At 36.7% G+C, this 13,434-nt stretch overlaps 1 protein-coding gene across 2 annotated transcripts in view; it reads right to left on the reverse strand.

The window, feature by feature from the left end:
- Positions 1-2,257: 2,257 nt before the first annotated feature.
- LOC139114073 (substance-P receptor-like) overlaps positions 2,258-13,434 on the reverse strand; it is a 66,702-nt gene continuing 55,525 nt past the window's right edge. Inside the window, exons 2-5 of one of the 2 annotated variants that reach the window (XM_070675582.1) lie at positions 11,476-11,822; positions 8,966-9,370; positions 6,547-6,761; positions 2,258-5,915 (exon numbers count right to left, since the gene is read on the reverse strand). In XM_070675582.1, the coding sequence (XP_070531683.1) occupies positions 6,633-6,761; positions 8,966-9,370; positions 11,476-11,820 (879 nt within the window). In that variant the 5' untranslated portion in view covers positions 11,821-11,822 and the 3' untranslated portion in view covers positions 2,258-5,915; positions 6,547-6,632. The remainder of the gene's footprint in view (positions 5,916-6,546; positions 6,762-8,965; positions 9,371-11,475; positions 11,823-13,434) is intronic. The other variant, XM_070675580.1, reaches the window with a different exon arrangement.

Here is a 13,434-nt window from a genome sequence, read left to right on the forward strand (position 1 = left end):
CTGAATATGCTAACGTACGTGTTTTACAACAGGTTCATTACTAGTAGTACGCTTCACAGAACAATAAGATATCTGTTATATCACTATATGTAGCAGGATTTTTTTAAACTTCGCACATTACTCTCAGAGTTTAATCACTAATTACAAAACTTTATTTAATATGCAAATGAGCTGTTAATTAACTTGACACTGCTCAATGCTTTATGGGACAATTAGATATCCATCAGATCATCATTTGTAGCACGTTTTATTTAATTTAATGCTGTAATTTTAGAGTAATGTCCCTAATTACAAAGTTCATTAAAAATGCAAAGAAACCCTAAATTAACTTGACACTGTTGAATGATTCATAGCACAATTAAATATTTATCAAATCAATATCTGTAGCACGTTTTACAAAATGTTAGTGCCGAAATTTCAGAGTTATATACCTAATTACAAAGTTTATTAAATATGCAAATGAACCCTTAATTAACTTTATACTACTAAATGCTTTACAACACAGTAAGATATCTGTCGTCTCAGTATGTGCAGCAGTTTTCATCACATTTGATGCAGTTATTTCGGAGTTATATGACTAATTATAAGACTTCACGGAATATGCAAATGAGCTAATAATTAACTTGACACTGCTCAATGCTTCTCAGTAGAATTGGATATTTATCAGATCAACATCTGTAGCATGTTTCATCAAATTCAATGCTGTAATTTTGGAGTAATATCACTAATTACCAAGTGCATTATATATGGAAATGAACCCTTAATTAACTTCACACAACTAAATGCTCTGCACCATAATTAGATATCTGTCGGATCAGTATCTGCAGCAGATTTCATCACATTTGGTGCAGTTATTTTGGAGTTATATCACTAATTACTAAACTTCAAAAAATATGCAAATGACCTATTTGTTAACTTGACACTGCCAAATGCTTCTAAGTATAATAGATATATATCAGATCAATATTTGTTGCAAGTATCATCAAGTTTGGTGCAGGAATTTCAGAGTTATCTCACTAATAACAAAAGTTCATTCAATATGCAAATGAGAAGGCAATTGACATGACACTCACAATATCATCATAATGTTTTAAGATTGTCATCTGTGAAAAGTTTCATGAAATTTTGTGCAGTATTTCTTGATATATGTCTACACTGTCATTACCGTCTCCATAGGGAAACCATTGTACGGAAAAAAATGATATTGCATAACTTCATTAATATGCAAGCCACACTAACCAAACTCTAATCAGTTCTTGCAAGTAGCATATGGTACCTGTGTACCAAATCTGACTTGAATCTATTCAGGCGTTTTTGAGTTATCGTGTAAACAGACAGACAGACAGACACACACACTAACACACACACAAACACACACACACACACACACACACGGACAGACAGACAGACATCGCTATGACAATAGCCCACGTGTTTACACACGTGAGCTAAAAATCAATATCTGGTGCAAGTTTTCCCACAGGGATGGTACACCAGAATTGCTTAATATCTCTTCATACCCAAGGCATTTCTTTTAATTGGTTTATATTAAGGCAGCAGTTCAATGACATAAAACTCAACGGTTATTCATTACACTTATCGTTCTTTACTTCTTTATCTGTTATCCAACATTTCACTCGGCTAGTGTTATCAAGCCTTTTCAATGACATTGCTGAATTACCTGTGAGTGTCAAAGATAAGCACATCTATTCTATGACCTTCACTGACAGTACTTTAATGAAATCCGCTTGCTTAACACCCAGAGACGGAGTGCCCGCCCAAGAGCAATAATTGTCTGATCTATCCGCTGCATCCAGTTGAATGACATACTGGCTAACAGTGATAAAGTTTGCCCATCCGGACCTGCTTTACTCTGCAGAACAATTGCTGTATTACATCCAACAAGATCAAGAAATTGAAAAGTACCGTTATATCTTTAGCAGATAGACTTGACCTGTTGTTCAATTTTTTTCGAACCTGATCGTTACTGGCAGGCAGATGGTCGCTATCAATGTTATAATCGGCAGACGGGAGTATCTCTGTTTTCTAGTTGTGTCGGGGTACAACTATGCAACCAGTGCTATTATTTAGCCTTGCCATAGTACCAAGAATGGGAAAAATACACTCAAGTTATTATTGATTCAATGCGAGCGCGTCGGTACTTAAAGCGAAGGTATCCATTACAAGTTCACAAGTCTTCCTTTCTATCCGAATAATCATACTCACTTATACAGACAAATAAATTTGATTTTAATTTGATTAGTTCGATTATATAGAATTTTATTAGTTCGATTGTACAGAATGGTATGATTCATCGGACATACTATGAAAAATGAAAATACGATGACTAATTATACCCTAGTAATAAGTATCCAAGAAATGCCAGTGATAGATTTTACAATTTTTAGAATTAATATTCGAGTACATCAAATATAAATACTTGAAATGGGGAGTAAATACTGTACAAAAGAAATCAACATTTTTGAGCATATTGTAAATATTTGCATAGTCGTTAACACTATAGTGGCCACTCATTTTGCAGTATGTACAAAATAAAAAAATGACAGATAATTCGCCAATTCTAAGTCATTACAGTACAAGAAAACAAAATAGCAAGTAGTACATGTACACAGTAGAAACTAATAACACCATGTTTCAGGTATTACGCGCCTAAAATTAAAAAAATGTAACCTTTACACAAACCTCCCTTAACTTTCGACCATTCTCATAACAGAACAAGAATAAGAATCAGTAATCACCGTGCAAGTTTGGTAGCAGATAAAAATTATTCAACATTTACCGCAAATAGTATCTGAAATTCAAAATGGTCGCCATCTCTTGTTAACTCTAAGGAAATATTTTGTGCTTTAACAAAACTAAGAAGGTGGAAACTACACTTACCCCAGAAGCTTCAAAATGAATTCATACAAGCTGTAGAACAGAAATAATGGTAAATATTTGAGGGTTCGGATACCTGTCCTGAAGATGCATTCTCCAAAGTGAAAGTAAATACTACAAGCAAAAATTGAGTAATTGTTCTGCAAATATGCAAAAATCCCGAGCAAATGAGAATATTTCGACCTATTGCACGGTATCGTAAAACTAATACAGATGTCGTCGAGCGCGTACACGATTTGAAAAAATGAACATGTTTGTGATAGTCCTTGACACGAGAACTTTGTTAGCCGTCTGCAACCATATTATACTTTCTAATAAAAAAGGACATGTTATGTGATATGCCCTGGCAAATCAGTTCAGAAATGTCTAATTGTAGGTACCGCTTATGCAAATCTGGTGACAAAGACACTATAAGAGAGACATAATCATTTATAGCTCAAGTGTGTAAAAACGTGGGCTAATGTCATAGCGATGTCTGTCTGTCTGTGCGTGTGTGTGTGTGTGTGTGTGTGTGTGTGTCTGTCTGTCTGTCTGTTTACTCGATTACTCAAAAACGCCTAAACAGATTCAGGTCAGATTCGGAACACAGGTACCATATGCTACTTGCAATGACTGATTAGAGTTTGGTTAGTGTGGCTTGCATATTAATGAAGTTATATAATATGTTTTTTTTCCGTATAATGGTTTCCCTATGGAGACGGTAATGACACTGTAGACATATATCAAGAAACACTTCACGAAATTTCATGAAACTTTTCACAGATGGCAATCTTACAACATTATGATGATACTGTGATGTCATGTCAATTGTCTGCTCATTTGCATATTTAATGAACTTTTGTTATTAGTGACAACTCTGAAATTCCTGCACCAAACTTGATGATACTGGCAACAAATATTTATCTGATATATATCTAATTATACTTAGAAGCATTGGGCAGTGTCAAGTTAATAAATAGCTCATTTGCATATTTTATGAAGTTTTGTAATTAGTCATATAACTCCGATATAACTGCACCAAATGTGATGAATTCTGCTGCAGATACTGATCTGACTGATATCTAACTGTAGTGTAAAGCACTTAGTAGTGTCAAGTTAATTAAGGGTTCATTTGCATATTTAATGAACTTTGTAATAAGGTATATAATTCTGAAATTACGGCACCCAAGTCTGTGAAATCTGGTACAGATATTGATCTGATAAATATCTAATTGTACTTACAAGCTTTTGGCAGTGTCAAGTTAACAAATAGCTCATTTGCATATTTTATGAAGTTTTGTAATTAGTCATATAACTCCAAAATAACCGGACCAAATGCGATGAAATCGGCTGCAGATACTAATCTGACAGATAGCTAATTGTGGTGTAAATCATTTAGTTGTGTGGAGTTAAGTAAGGGTTCATTTGCATATTTAATGAACTTTGTAATTATTGATATTACTCCAAAATTTCAGCATTACATTTGATGAAACTTGCTACAGATATTGATCTGATAAATATTTAAGTGTACTGAGAAGCATTGGGCTTGTCAAGTAGCTCATTTACATATTATTAAGTAAGTGAGAGTACTGTGCAAAAGTTGACGAAACCTGCTACATATAATTATATAACAGATATCTGATCGTTCTTATTACACGCCTCACACAGGTGTCGATTATATTGGTATGAATTTGGTTTATTTACAGGAATATTGAAAAAACATAATACAATAAATCCTCGTCAGAGATAGTTACTCTGGCAGTAGACCGTATACACGTCTGGTCTTATCAGAAGTCTGTCTTCCACTCGGTGTCGTTTGCTTGGTTAGTGATTATCCTGAGGAGGTCTGCAACTTATGTTGCGTAACATGTCCTTGCTCGTTGATTTGTACCCTTTAATATGAAACAGGTCAAAGGTACAATTGTTTTACACAACGTCATAACAGTCAAAAAGTATGCAGTAATTCATGTCATACTGTATTATTTCATGCGTCCAGTAGTGTCTGATAAATGTCAATACATGTCAAGTCATCAGCAGTCAATTTCAATGCCTGATAACTAATTTTGTAATTTTGTCAAACTCAAAGTCATCCATTCAGCGGTCAAATTAGTAGGTCAAGATGAGTAAATGCTAAAATTTTATAGTCTGTTTACTGACTATTAATGGATCTGTTTTAAAACACATGAGCACATTCAGTTTATAATCATTTTTTTAGTTGAATAAATTGACATCAATATTTATCACATACAATTTTGTCCGTTTGCCAAGTTTGAATAAAGTCGTTCAGATTTTCCATGTGGTGACTCTAGATATGGAAACAATAGTTTGGGCGACCTTCTTGAAAATATAGCTGCTAGACACATACAAATCTCATATTATTTTGCTTTGTAATTATAGCCATGTTTGAGCAAAATAAGCTGACGTGAGCGTGAGTATTGGGAATCAAAACTTCCATCACGAAATGTCTATACATTGAATGGTATCTTCATTTTACATAGATACCCAAAGTAAATTGGCGTTGTGCTAATTTCTAATAAATTTAGCTTAGCCATGTTTAAGGGGACGTATAGACGTTATCAATACTATAATGAAGTTATTATCCACAAAAAACAAGGCTAAATGACACAGCAATGCTTTCAAAAATCATATTAAATCTTATAAGGTGGCAATTTGCCCCTTACAGTTCAACTTATGAAGATTATAAGTGAAAAATACTCTCGACGACCGATGTAAGAAACACAGTGACAAATCACTCACAGTTAGTTACACAAAATGTCATCTACACAGCATTTCCAAGCGGGTCGAGTTACAGTAGTAAATCATTGAATCATGGATTTTGTTTGTCCTAGAAATGACATAAATTGTTTCAGAGAGACATGGTCACTACTTTCGTCTCCGGAATCAAGGTTTCCGATTGAGAGTGGTGTAATTTAGTTGGACCGACGAAGTTTCTCACGATTTCGGCTGTCAACGGTCGGTTTCCTGTCCTGTAGCTTCAGAAGTCGTCGACAAGGTAAGCATAAGCGATAGAAGTCACTCTGGGAACGGATGAGAATCAGAAAGCAGGCATTAGAGAGTGTCAGGTAAGTACAATTCTACTAGAGATAAAATGTCTTATGTAGTAAAATGTGATCATCACATTTTGAGGTCCTCTTAGGACACAGAGTGGTTTGGCATCTAAGGCTGCATTCACAAACACCTCTTGAGGAGGAATTGACTGGGGATTTCAATAAATCAATAGTTTGTTGGAGGCATTTGAAAAGATTTCAGGACTAAAAGGGGACTCGAAACAAACTTTCTCTTATTTATATGAAATGTGTGCTGTTACGTTTGGCCAATTTTTGTGTGGTTTCGTTTCGTGAAAGCAGTGTCTTGTTCAACTCCCTGAAAACTCTAGTTTTAAACTTACCAACACATTCATAAGTGTGCAGTTAGCATTTTTATTGCTTAAAATTTAATTCAAGTCCGGACTAGAATTCATTTGTCATCAATAACAATGATTACAGTCTTTACGTATATACACATTATTTGCTAAACAAAATTGAATTGCCAGGTGTATGACCCATTGATATTACTACATCTGGTTATTTACAAGCTTTCAAAATGGTTTTCAGATATTTTAAATATATTATTCTTAATTATTTCACCAATTATTCATGCAATATTTACCCTGAAACTCTTACTGATGAAAGCATATATGATTGGATTGAACACGGCATCTGAGACGATCAACCAAATGTATCCGCACGCTTTTATTATGTTAACTTCCATGGATGAGTGGCTAAGAATTCCGTGCTGTGGGTGAGTGCCACCATTCTGAAGAGGTGTACAGGAAGCCAAGCAATGGCGAACATCGTCACAGCAAACAGGATGCTGGTTATTGCCTAAAAAAATCAAGAAAGTGTGTAAGGCTATGATAATAATGATTGGTGATTATATAAAAGGCAATCTTCCTTTGCACACATTCTATCTTTTCTATCTTAATTTTGCTGATCTGAATGAATTTTGGCCACAGTTGTAAGGCAGTGAACTTCCTTCCACCAGAAGGAACCACGTAGCGTGGTTGTGATGTGGCTATTGTCGGGTACGTACACTCTGTGGCGTGGAACGTCAGGCAGAAGAGACGGCAACAGGTACACAAATATACTCTAAGTCGTAGCACTTTATTCAGCTGAGTAACATAAGTTACACGGTAAAACTTCTATGTCTCACACTAGTCTAATAATAGGCGTCGGTCACAGTCAACGTCGTCATCGGGCGTCGCAACAGGTTCTACTTTAACACACTAAAATGCAGAGTTTATATTGGGTGAATATCTGGCTTTGTCATGACTTTGGTATGCGTCTATCATTATCTAAAGAATTAACTAACGGCAGTCGGCACACGTGAAAGACAGGAAGGTCGCTCCCATCAGTACATCTGTCAACATAACGCAGGAGGTCCAGCTTAAGTGTCCGGTCGGTGTTAATGACTTAAGCTGTTGTCAAAACAATACGTTCACTAAGAGCGGATGAACGGTTACATCAAAAGAGTCTCAAAGATAAACAAGGGAATCGTTCTCACGATGCCCCACGTGCAGAAGGGGTTACTATAGGTCACAGTCATTGTCATTGGTAAAAGCTCAATTCGAGAGATGAAATATTAAATATCTAGTGGCTACGTCACAATACTTTAAACAATTTAAATCTACGCAGGCATAATATTACATAATGGTAACACACTTAACAGTGCTATAATTAGAATGTGAACGAATGAATTAATGTGTTTTAGACATTCAAATATAACTTCCCTCTCTTTGTCTGCTTGAGCTCAGGAACGATTGCACTTGGCTTTATAGAAGATTAGAGGGACTTATTTCAAGCTTGGATAGCTGACAAGTTTAACCCAGCTCCGTATACATATGTATGATTTTCAAGAATGCAAGTATGTTGATAAACGTAAGAAGAATAATATTGAAAATCTTACAATCTGATGTACCATGGGCGTAGTGACACTTTAACTCAAGGATATTCAAGACATAGCACTAGATGGTTTGAAAGACCTGGAATGTTGATTAAGGTGAGAGTATGGGCAATGGTGGAACGTTGGAGCATCTAGTGTACAAGGAATGGTCTGATACACTTTAGGCAGTTAAATACGTGACACTTTAAGGTTTGAGAGATTTTGAGATGTCGATTATAACGATAAAAATGCGAGGAATACTGAAATATTTTTTTCTATCTTTTGTACAGTGGTCTTACTGAAACATTAGAAGTGAAACCCTTCGTGTCGAAGAATCAGAAGGAAGGCCATCATATTGACATCGAAGTGTAAGCATTGTAGTCATAGTTACATCACTGTCGGCTGGCCATAGGAATAGATAGGTACAAATGTTTGAAATGATGTTTATTTTGAAGCCTTCTACAATCATGTAATTAATGGAGGGGGGAAGAAGGTGCTAGTTCCCTTTGGAAAACATCCGATATTTACCAGATAGGAGTTAATTCAGCTGAGGCATACATCTTCATCTGGGTTCCCGGATTTCTGAGTATTTATATTTTGGAGAAATGTGGATAAATACCTTTTTTGGGTTATGAGTAGTACCGAAATATTGAACAAAGTGTTGAGGCATTCTGGATAACACGAGTTGAGTAATGTTTCCGTTTTCTCTAATCCCATAGCCAAGGCAGCAAACACAAGCAAAGCTGACAGCAATGACGTTGATGAAGGCACAAATATTGATCAAAAACAACGATTACAAACGATGTGGCAATCCAAAGAGTACGGCAACCGAGGAGGCTCAAGAAATCATTTTAATACTTACTCAAAATTGTAAAATTGTGTCTAGTTTTGATAAGTCAGCAATGCCGGAAGGGGATATCTTTACTAAAAGGAAGAATGCATTTTTTATTGGTTTGAAGCGCTTTTTAATTTTTTTTCATGGTAACACTGATTTGTATGACCAGTTTCAGAGGCATAACTACAATCTTTGTGCAATATATATATATATTTTCCATGTTGATTAGAAAATGTCGGCTTCGGTGTAACTCACAAGGTAGGAGATTCTACTAAAGAGATAAGTTATCATGGCATGGTGTTTAGAATATACCTTTCGCTTGGATCGTGCTTCCATTCTATCGTCAGCAGACCCGGGTAACCTGTCCAACCACAGCTTGGCAACAGTGCGCAAGTAACAAATTCCGAGTATGAGAAGGGGTCCGATGTACATTAGAAGAAAGACGATCCACATGTACACTTTTCTACCGTCAACAGCACCAACCATTGGCCAACTAATTCTACACAAAGCAGCGGTTCTGTTCTCAACAAGGGGGTAATAATACAGTTGGTTTAAGATAGGGTAGGGGCAGCAGATGACCAGGGCTGCAATCCAAATGAGGATGATAGCAATAATCCTGTGCCTTTTCTTCGCCTCTGTTGGCAAAGGATACATTATTGCTCGATATCGCTCTACGCATATGGCTACCAATGTGAAGATGCTGGCAATCTCGGATGCCTGTAAGGAGGATCAAATAATATTAAGATTAGGCCTATATGAAGATTAATTTTTATACATCTATCATCGAGAACAATAGAATTTTGCGTGCGCTAATTAGGGGTTATTACACGAAGTTTGGGCGATACCGCGTCGTATTTGAGTGATGTGTCCGTATTTTGACGAGTTGCGAAGCAACGAGTCAAAATGCGGACACATCACGAGAATACGACGCGGTATCGCCCAAACTTCGTGTAATAACCCCTTTATCATACATGCATGCTTTGGTTATGGCTGTTTTCCTACGGACGTTCCGAAATTAGCGACGAAATCAACTGAAATCGACCTTGCTTGCTCATCGCTGTACTGATAAAAAGTTGGTTGCTAAGGAGTGATGACAACCGTATCACTTCTTGATATTATTCCGCTGTTGGGCCATTCCACTTTAAAGGAGGGTTTATGGCACACTTTTAAAGCGAACAATTTAAATATTAAGATGTCGACACAGGTTTTTATACTTTGAAGAAGATGTATTTTTAGTTTGAAATGCCGGTGGAAGTAAACAATAGGCTGGAGTGTGTAAAATAAGTGTGTTTTCGTGTTTTGAAACACACCCTCATCCCTTAATTGCGTCAAAATACTCGCGGCGCGCCAACGTTCGATTTCAAACTCGATCGAGCAACTGATCAGCAAGCAGTTCTGCGACATACAGTGGATATAATAGCCGTACCAGTCAGTTTATATCCAAGAATTATACATATTCTCAGTCGTCAAATATGCCGAATTTACCATCTTAGAAAGGAATTTGTGAGCGGATTAGGGAAAACGTGAAGTGAGTACACTGCAGTAGCTGTAGCGTCGTAACGCGTTCGTGATATGTTGCTTTACGAATAAACATTGCAAAGGTATTTTCATCGTCTGCTCGTACATTTTCTCCTTACTGGCTTGCCTAAAAAGAACTAAACTTCTTTCACAACAAACGCAAACGAAAGTTTTACTTTCCCTAGTGTCTTACATTGTCTTCGAAACCCACACAGGTGTCACCGGGCAAAATCATGACCCGTGAATCTGTACAATTTGGAAAATATAATATGTGCACATCGTCTGTCGCGAGTATTTTCAGTGCGGTTGGATTTTTGTGGCTCATTTATGGCATTAAACGATGTAATTCACCACTCAGATACTTAAACTCGTCTACAGGAAACTTTCTAAATAGCGGTTCTGTCAACCGAGATAGGTTCATTAAATATGCAAATAAACCATTAATTAATTTCACACTACTAAATGCTTTACACTACAGTTAGATATCTGTCGGATCAGTATCTGCAGCAGGTTTCATCACATTTGGTAAAGTTATATCGGAGTTATATGACTAATTACAAACTTCATAAAATATGCAAATGAGCTTTTTATTAACTAGACACTGCCCAATGCTTCTCAGTATAATAAGATATATATCAGATCAATATTTATTGCAAGCATCATCAAGTTGGTGCAGGAATTTTAGAGTTATCTCACTAATAACAAAAGTTCATTAAATATGCAAATGAGAAGATCATTGACATGACACTCACAGTATCATCATAATGTTCTGAGATTGTCATCTGTGAAAAGTTTCATGAAATTTGTTGATATATGTCTACACTGTTATTACCGTCTCCATAGGGAACCATTGTACGGAAAAAAACGATATTGCATAACTTCATTAATATGCAAGCCACACTAACCAAAATCTAATCAGTTCTTGCAAGTAGCATATGTTACCTGTGTACCAAATCTGACTTGAATCTGTTCAGGCGTTTTTGAGTTATCGTGTGAACAGACAGACAGACACACACACACACACACTCACATTCACACTCACACTCACACACACACATACTAACATACACACACGGACAGACAGACAGACATCGCTATGACATTAGCCCACGTGTTTACACACGTGAGCTAAAAACGATGAGACAAACCCAAGTACCAATTAATTCAATAAAAAATGTCAATTTAATAAAAATTTATAATATAAGATATTAAAAAGAAAAAATACATACAAAACAAAACATAAACTTATCAATTATCAAAAACCCGTTTCTACATCAAGGGCTTTAAAATAGACGTACACTTACCGTATGCAAGTAGGAGACCAGTTTACACATGGCGAAACCAAATACCCACTCACCCATGACAGTGCTCGTAAACAGAAAAGGCAGGCACACAAGACTAAGAGTCCAATCAGAAACAGCAAGGTTAAAGATCAACGGGTTAAAAGACGTTTTGCACTTCTTAGCATGTGTTAAAACGAAAACGACCACGATGTTCTCCACTACAGACAGCGCAACACCAACAGTGAATATTGCTGCCAATATTTTGACCACACTGTCATCTATTGTATCGAGTACGTAACGTGCATCATCTGGTTCTTTTGACGGACTTTGCGTTAGATGTATCATTGTTGGAACAGGACTCGTCATTGCTGAGAGAGAGAGAGAGAGAGAGAGAGAGAGAGAGAGAGAGAGAGAGAGAGAGAGAGAGAGAGAGAGAGAGAGAGAGAGAAACTGTGAAATTTGCTACAGAAAAAATTGCTGCACTTATATGAAATTTGAAACTATTTTAGCGGATATATACGAGCGTGACCTATCCTCGTCTACGCATGCGTCCGTCATTGATCTGGTATACTTCACATTTACGTTAGAATGTCCAAGCTCTAGGGCCAGCCGGTGTCTTGAAAACAATTAGCTCGCACAAATGGGGTTTCTGTACTCGTTGTTACAAAAGAAACAGAGCGCTCCACTTACCAATAACGTTTTTTATGGACTTTGGTAAGAGGAAAGCCAAAGATGAGCTTAATAGTTTTTAAATTTCGTCTCATACTCGTCTATTAAATAATTGTTTATGGTCAGCGCGTACACCGCTAATTCTTCAATGTACGGTTAATGCAGTATATTTTATATAATGAAGTCAATATAAATGTACTGTTCATTCTTGGTTTGATTTTTCTCTGATGTTCGTGTTTGCTATCATGAATATTCGAATACAGGATTTTAATTAAGAGCTTCGGACGTAAACCCACTGTAGCTCTATCAACTTCTTTCCTTTGTGAAATATCAAACACCGAAATATGACAGACCTTTCCAAATCACGTTGCACGCAACAGTGACGACTCCCCGTCAAGGTGATGTTTGATGCGATGGTTACAAAATTTTAAATGTGTACAGTCACCTGTAATCTAAGTATGGCCATATATGGTCAAAGGGGCGTTCCTTGGTATTCAAAATGCCCATGTGAGGGAGCTGTTTTTAAAAAGCGGCCACCCGCTTAAAATCTTTGATTGGTTAGATTTTCTCTTTCCATGGTAACTGTGGCAAAATTGGAACAGGTGACAGTATACCTTTAAAGCCTCAGAGAACATTTCACAGAAGCATTGCAAGACTAAACGGGAAGTCACCCATTGTCTGTCTTCTTTTTTTTACTAGACGGCAAAGTCTTCTTTGAAAATTCTTGTCAGCATAAATGTTTCGAAGGATTTGCCTAATTTTGATAAAGAAACGTTTAAAAGATAGTCAGTCCAACTACTGCAACAACTATTGAAGTCAGAGAGAGAGAGAGAGAGAGAGAGAGAGAGAGAGAGAGAGAGAGAGAGAGAGAGAGAAGGAGCGGGGACACGCCAAAATCCGGTTCAACCGGTGTCAATCAATCAATCACTCAAACACAATTTATATAGCGTCAGAATCCAAGAAAAAACATCTGTTCAATGGTTCTTAGAAGAATTGGTCCTCACAGGAAGCTAGTTTGAAAAGATGTTTCTCGTGGTAAGTCATTCAACAGTTTTGGAGCACAATTAGAGAAAGCGCTACTGCCATATGTCTTGATGTTGTATGTTGTTGTGGCCAACAAGCCCTTGTTCGCCGACCGGAGAGAACGTTGAGGATTGTATGACTTAATTAAATCACAAATATATCCGGGGGTTTTATTATGCAGAGCTTTGTATGTAAGTAGAAGAATCTTGTAATTTATCCTGAAGCGGACTGGCAACCAATGTAGACCCTGAAGGATTGGTGAAATATGTGTGAATTTCCTTGAGAGAG

This window comes from Ptychodera flava, chromosome 16 (assembly GCF_041260155.1).
Source record: "Ptychodera flava strain L36383 chromosome 16, AS_Pfla_20210202, whole genome shotgun sequence".
Lineage (NCBI taxonomy): Eukaryota > Metazoa > Hemichordata > Enteropneusta > Ptychoderidae > Ptychodera > Ptychodera flava.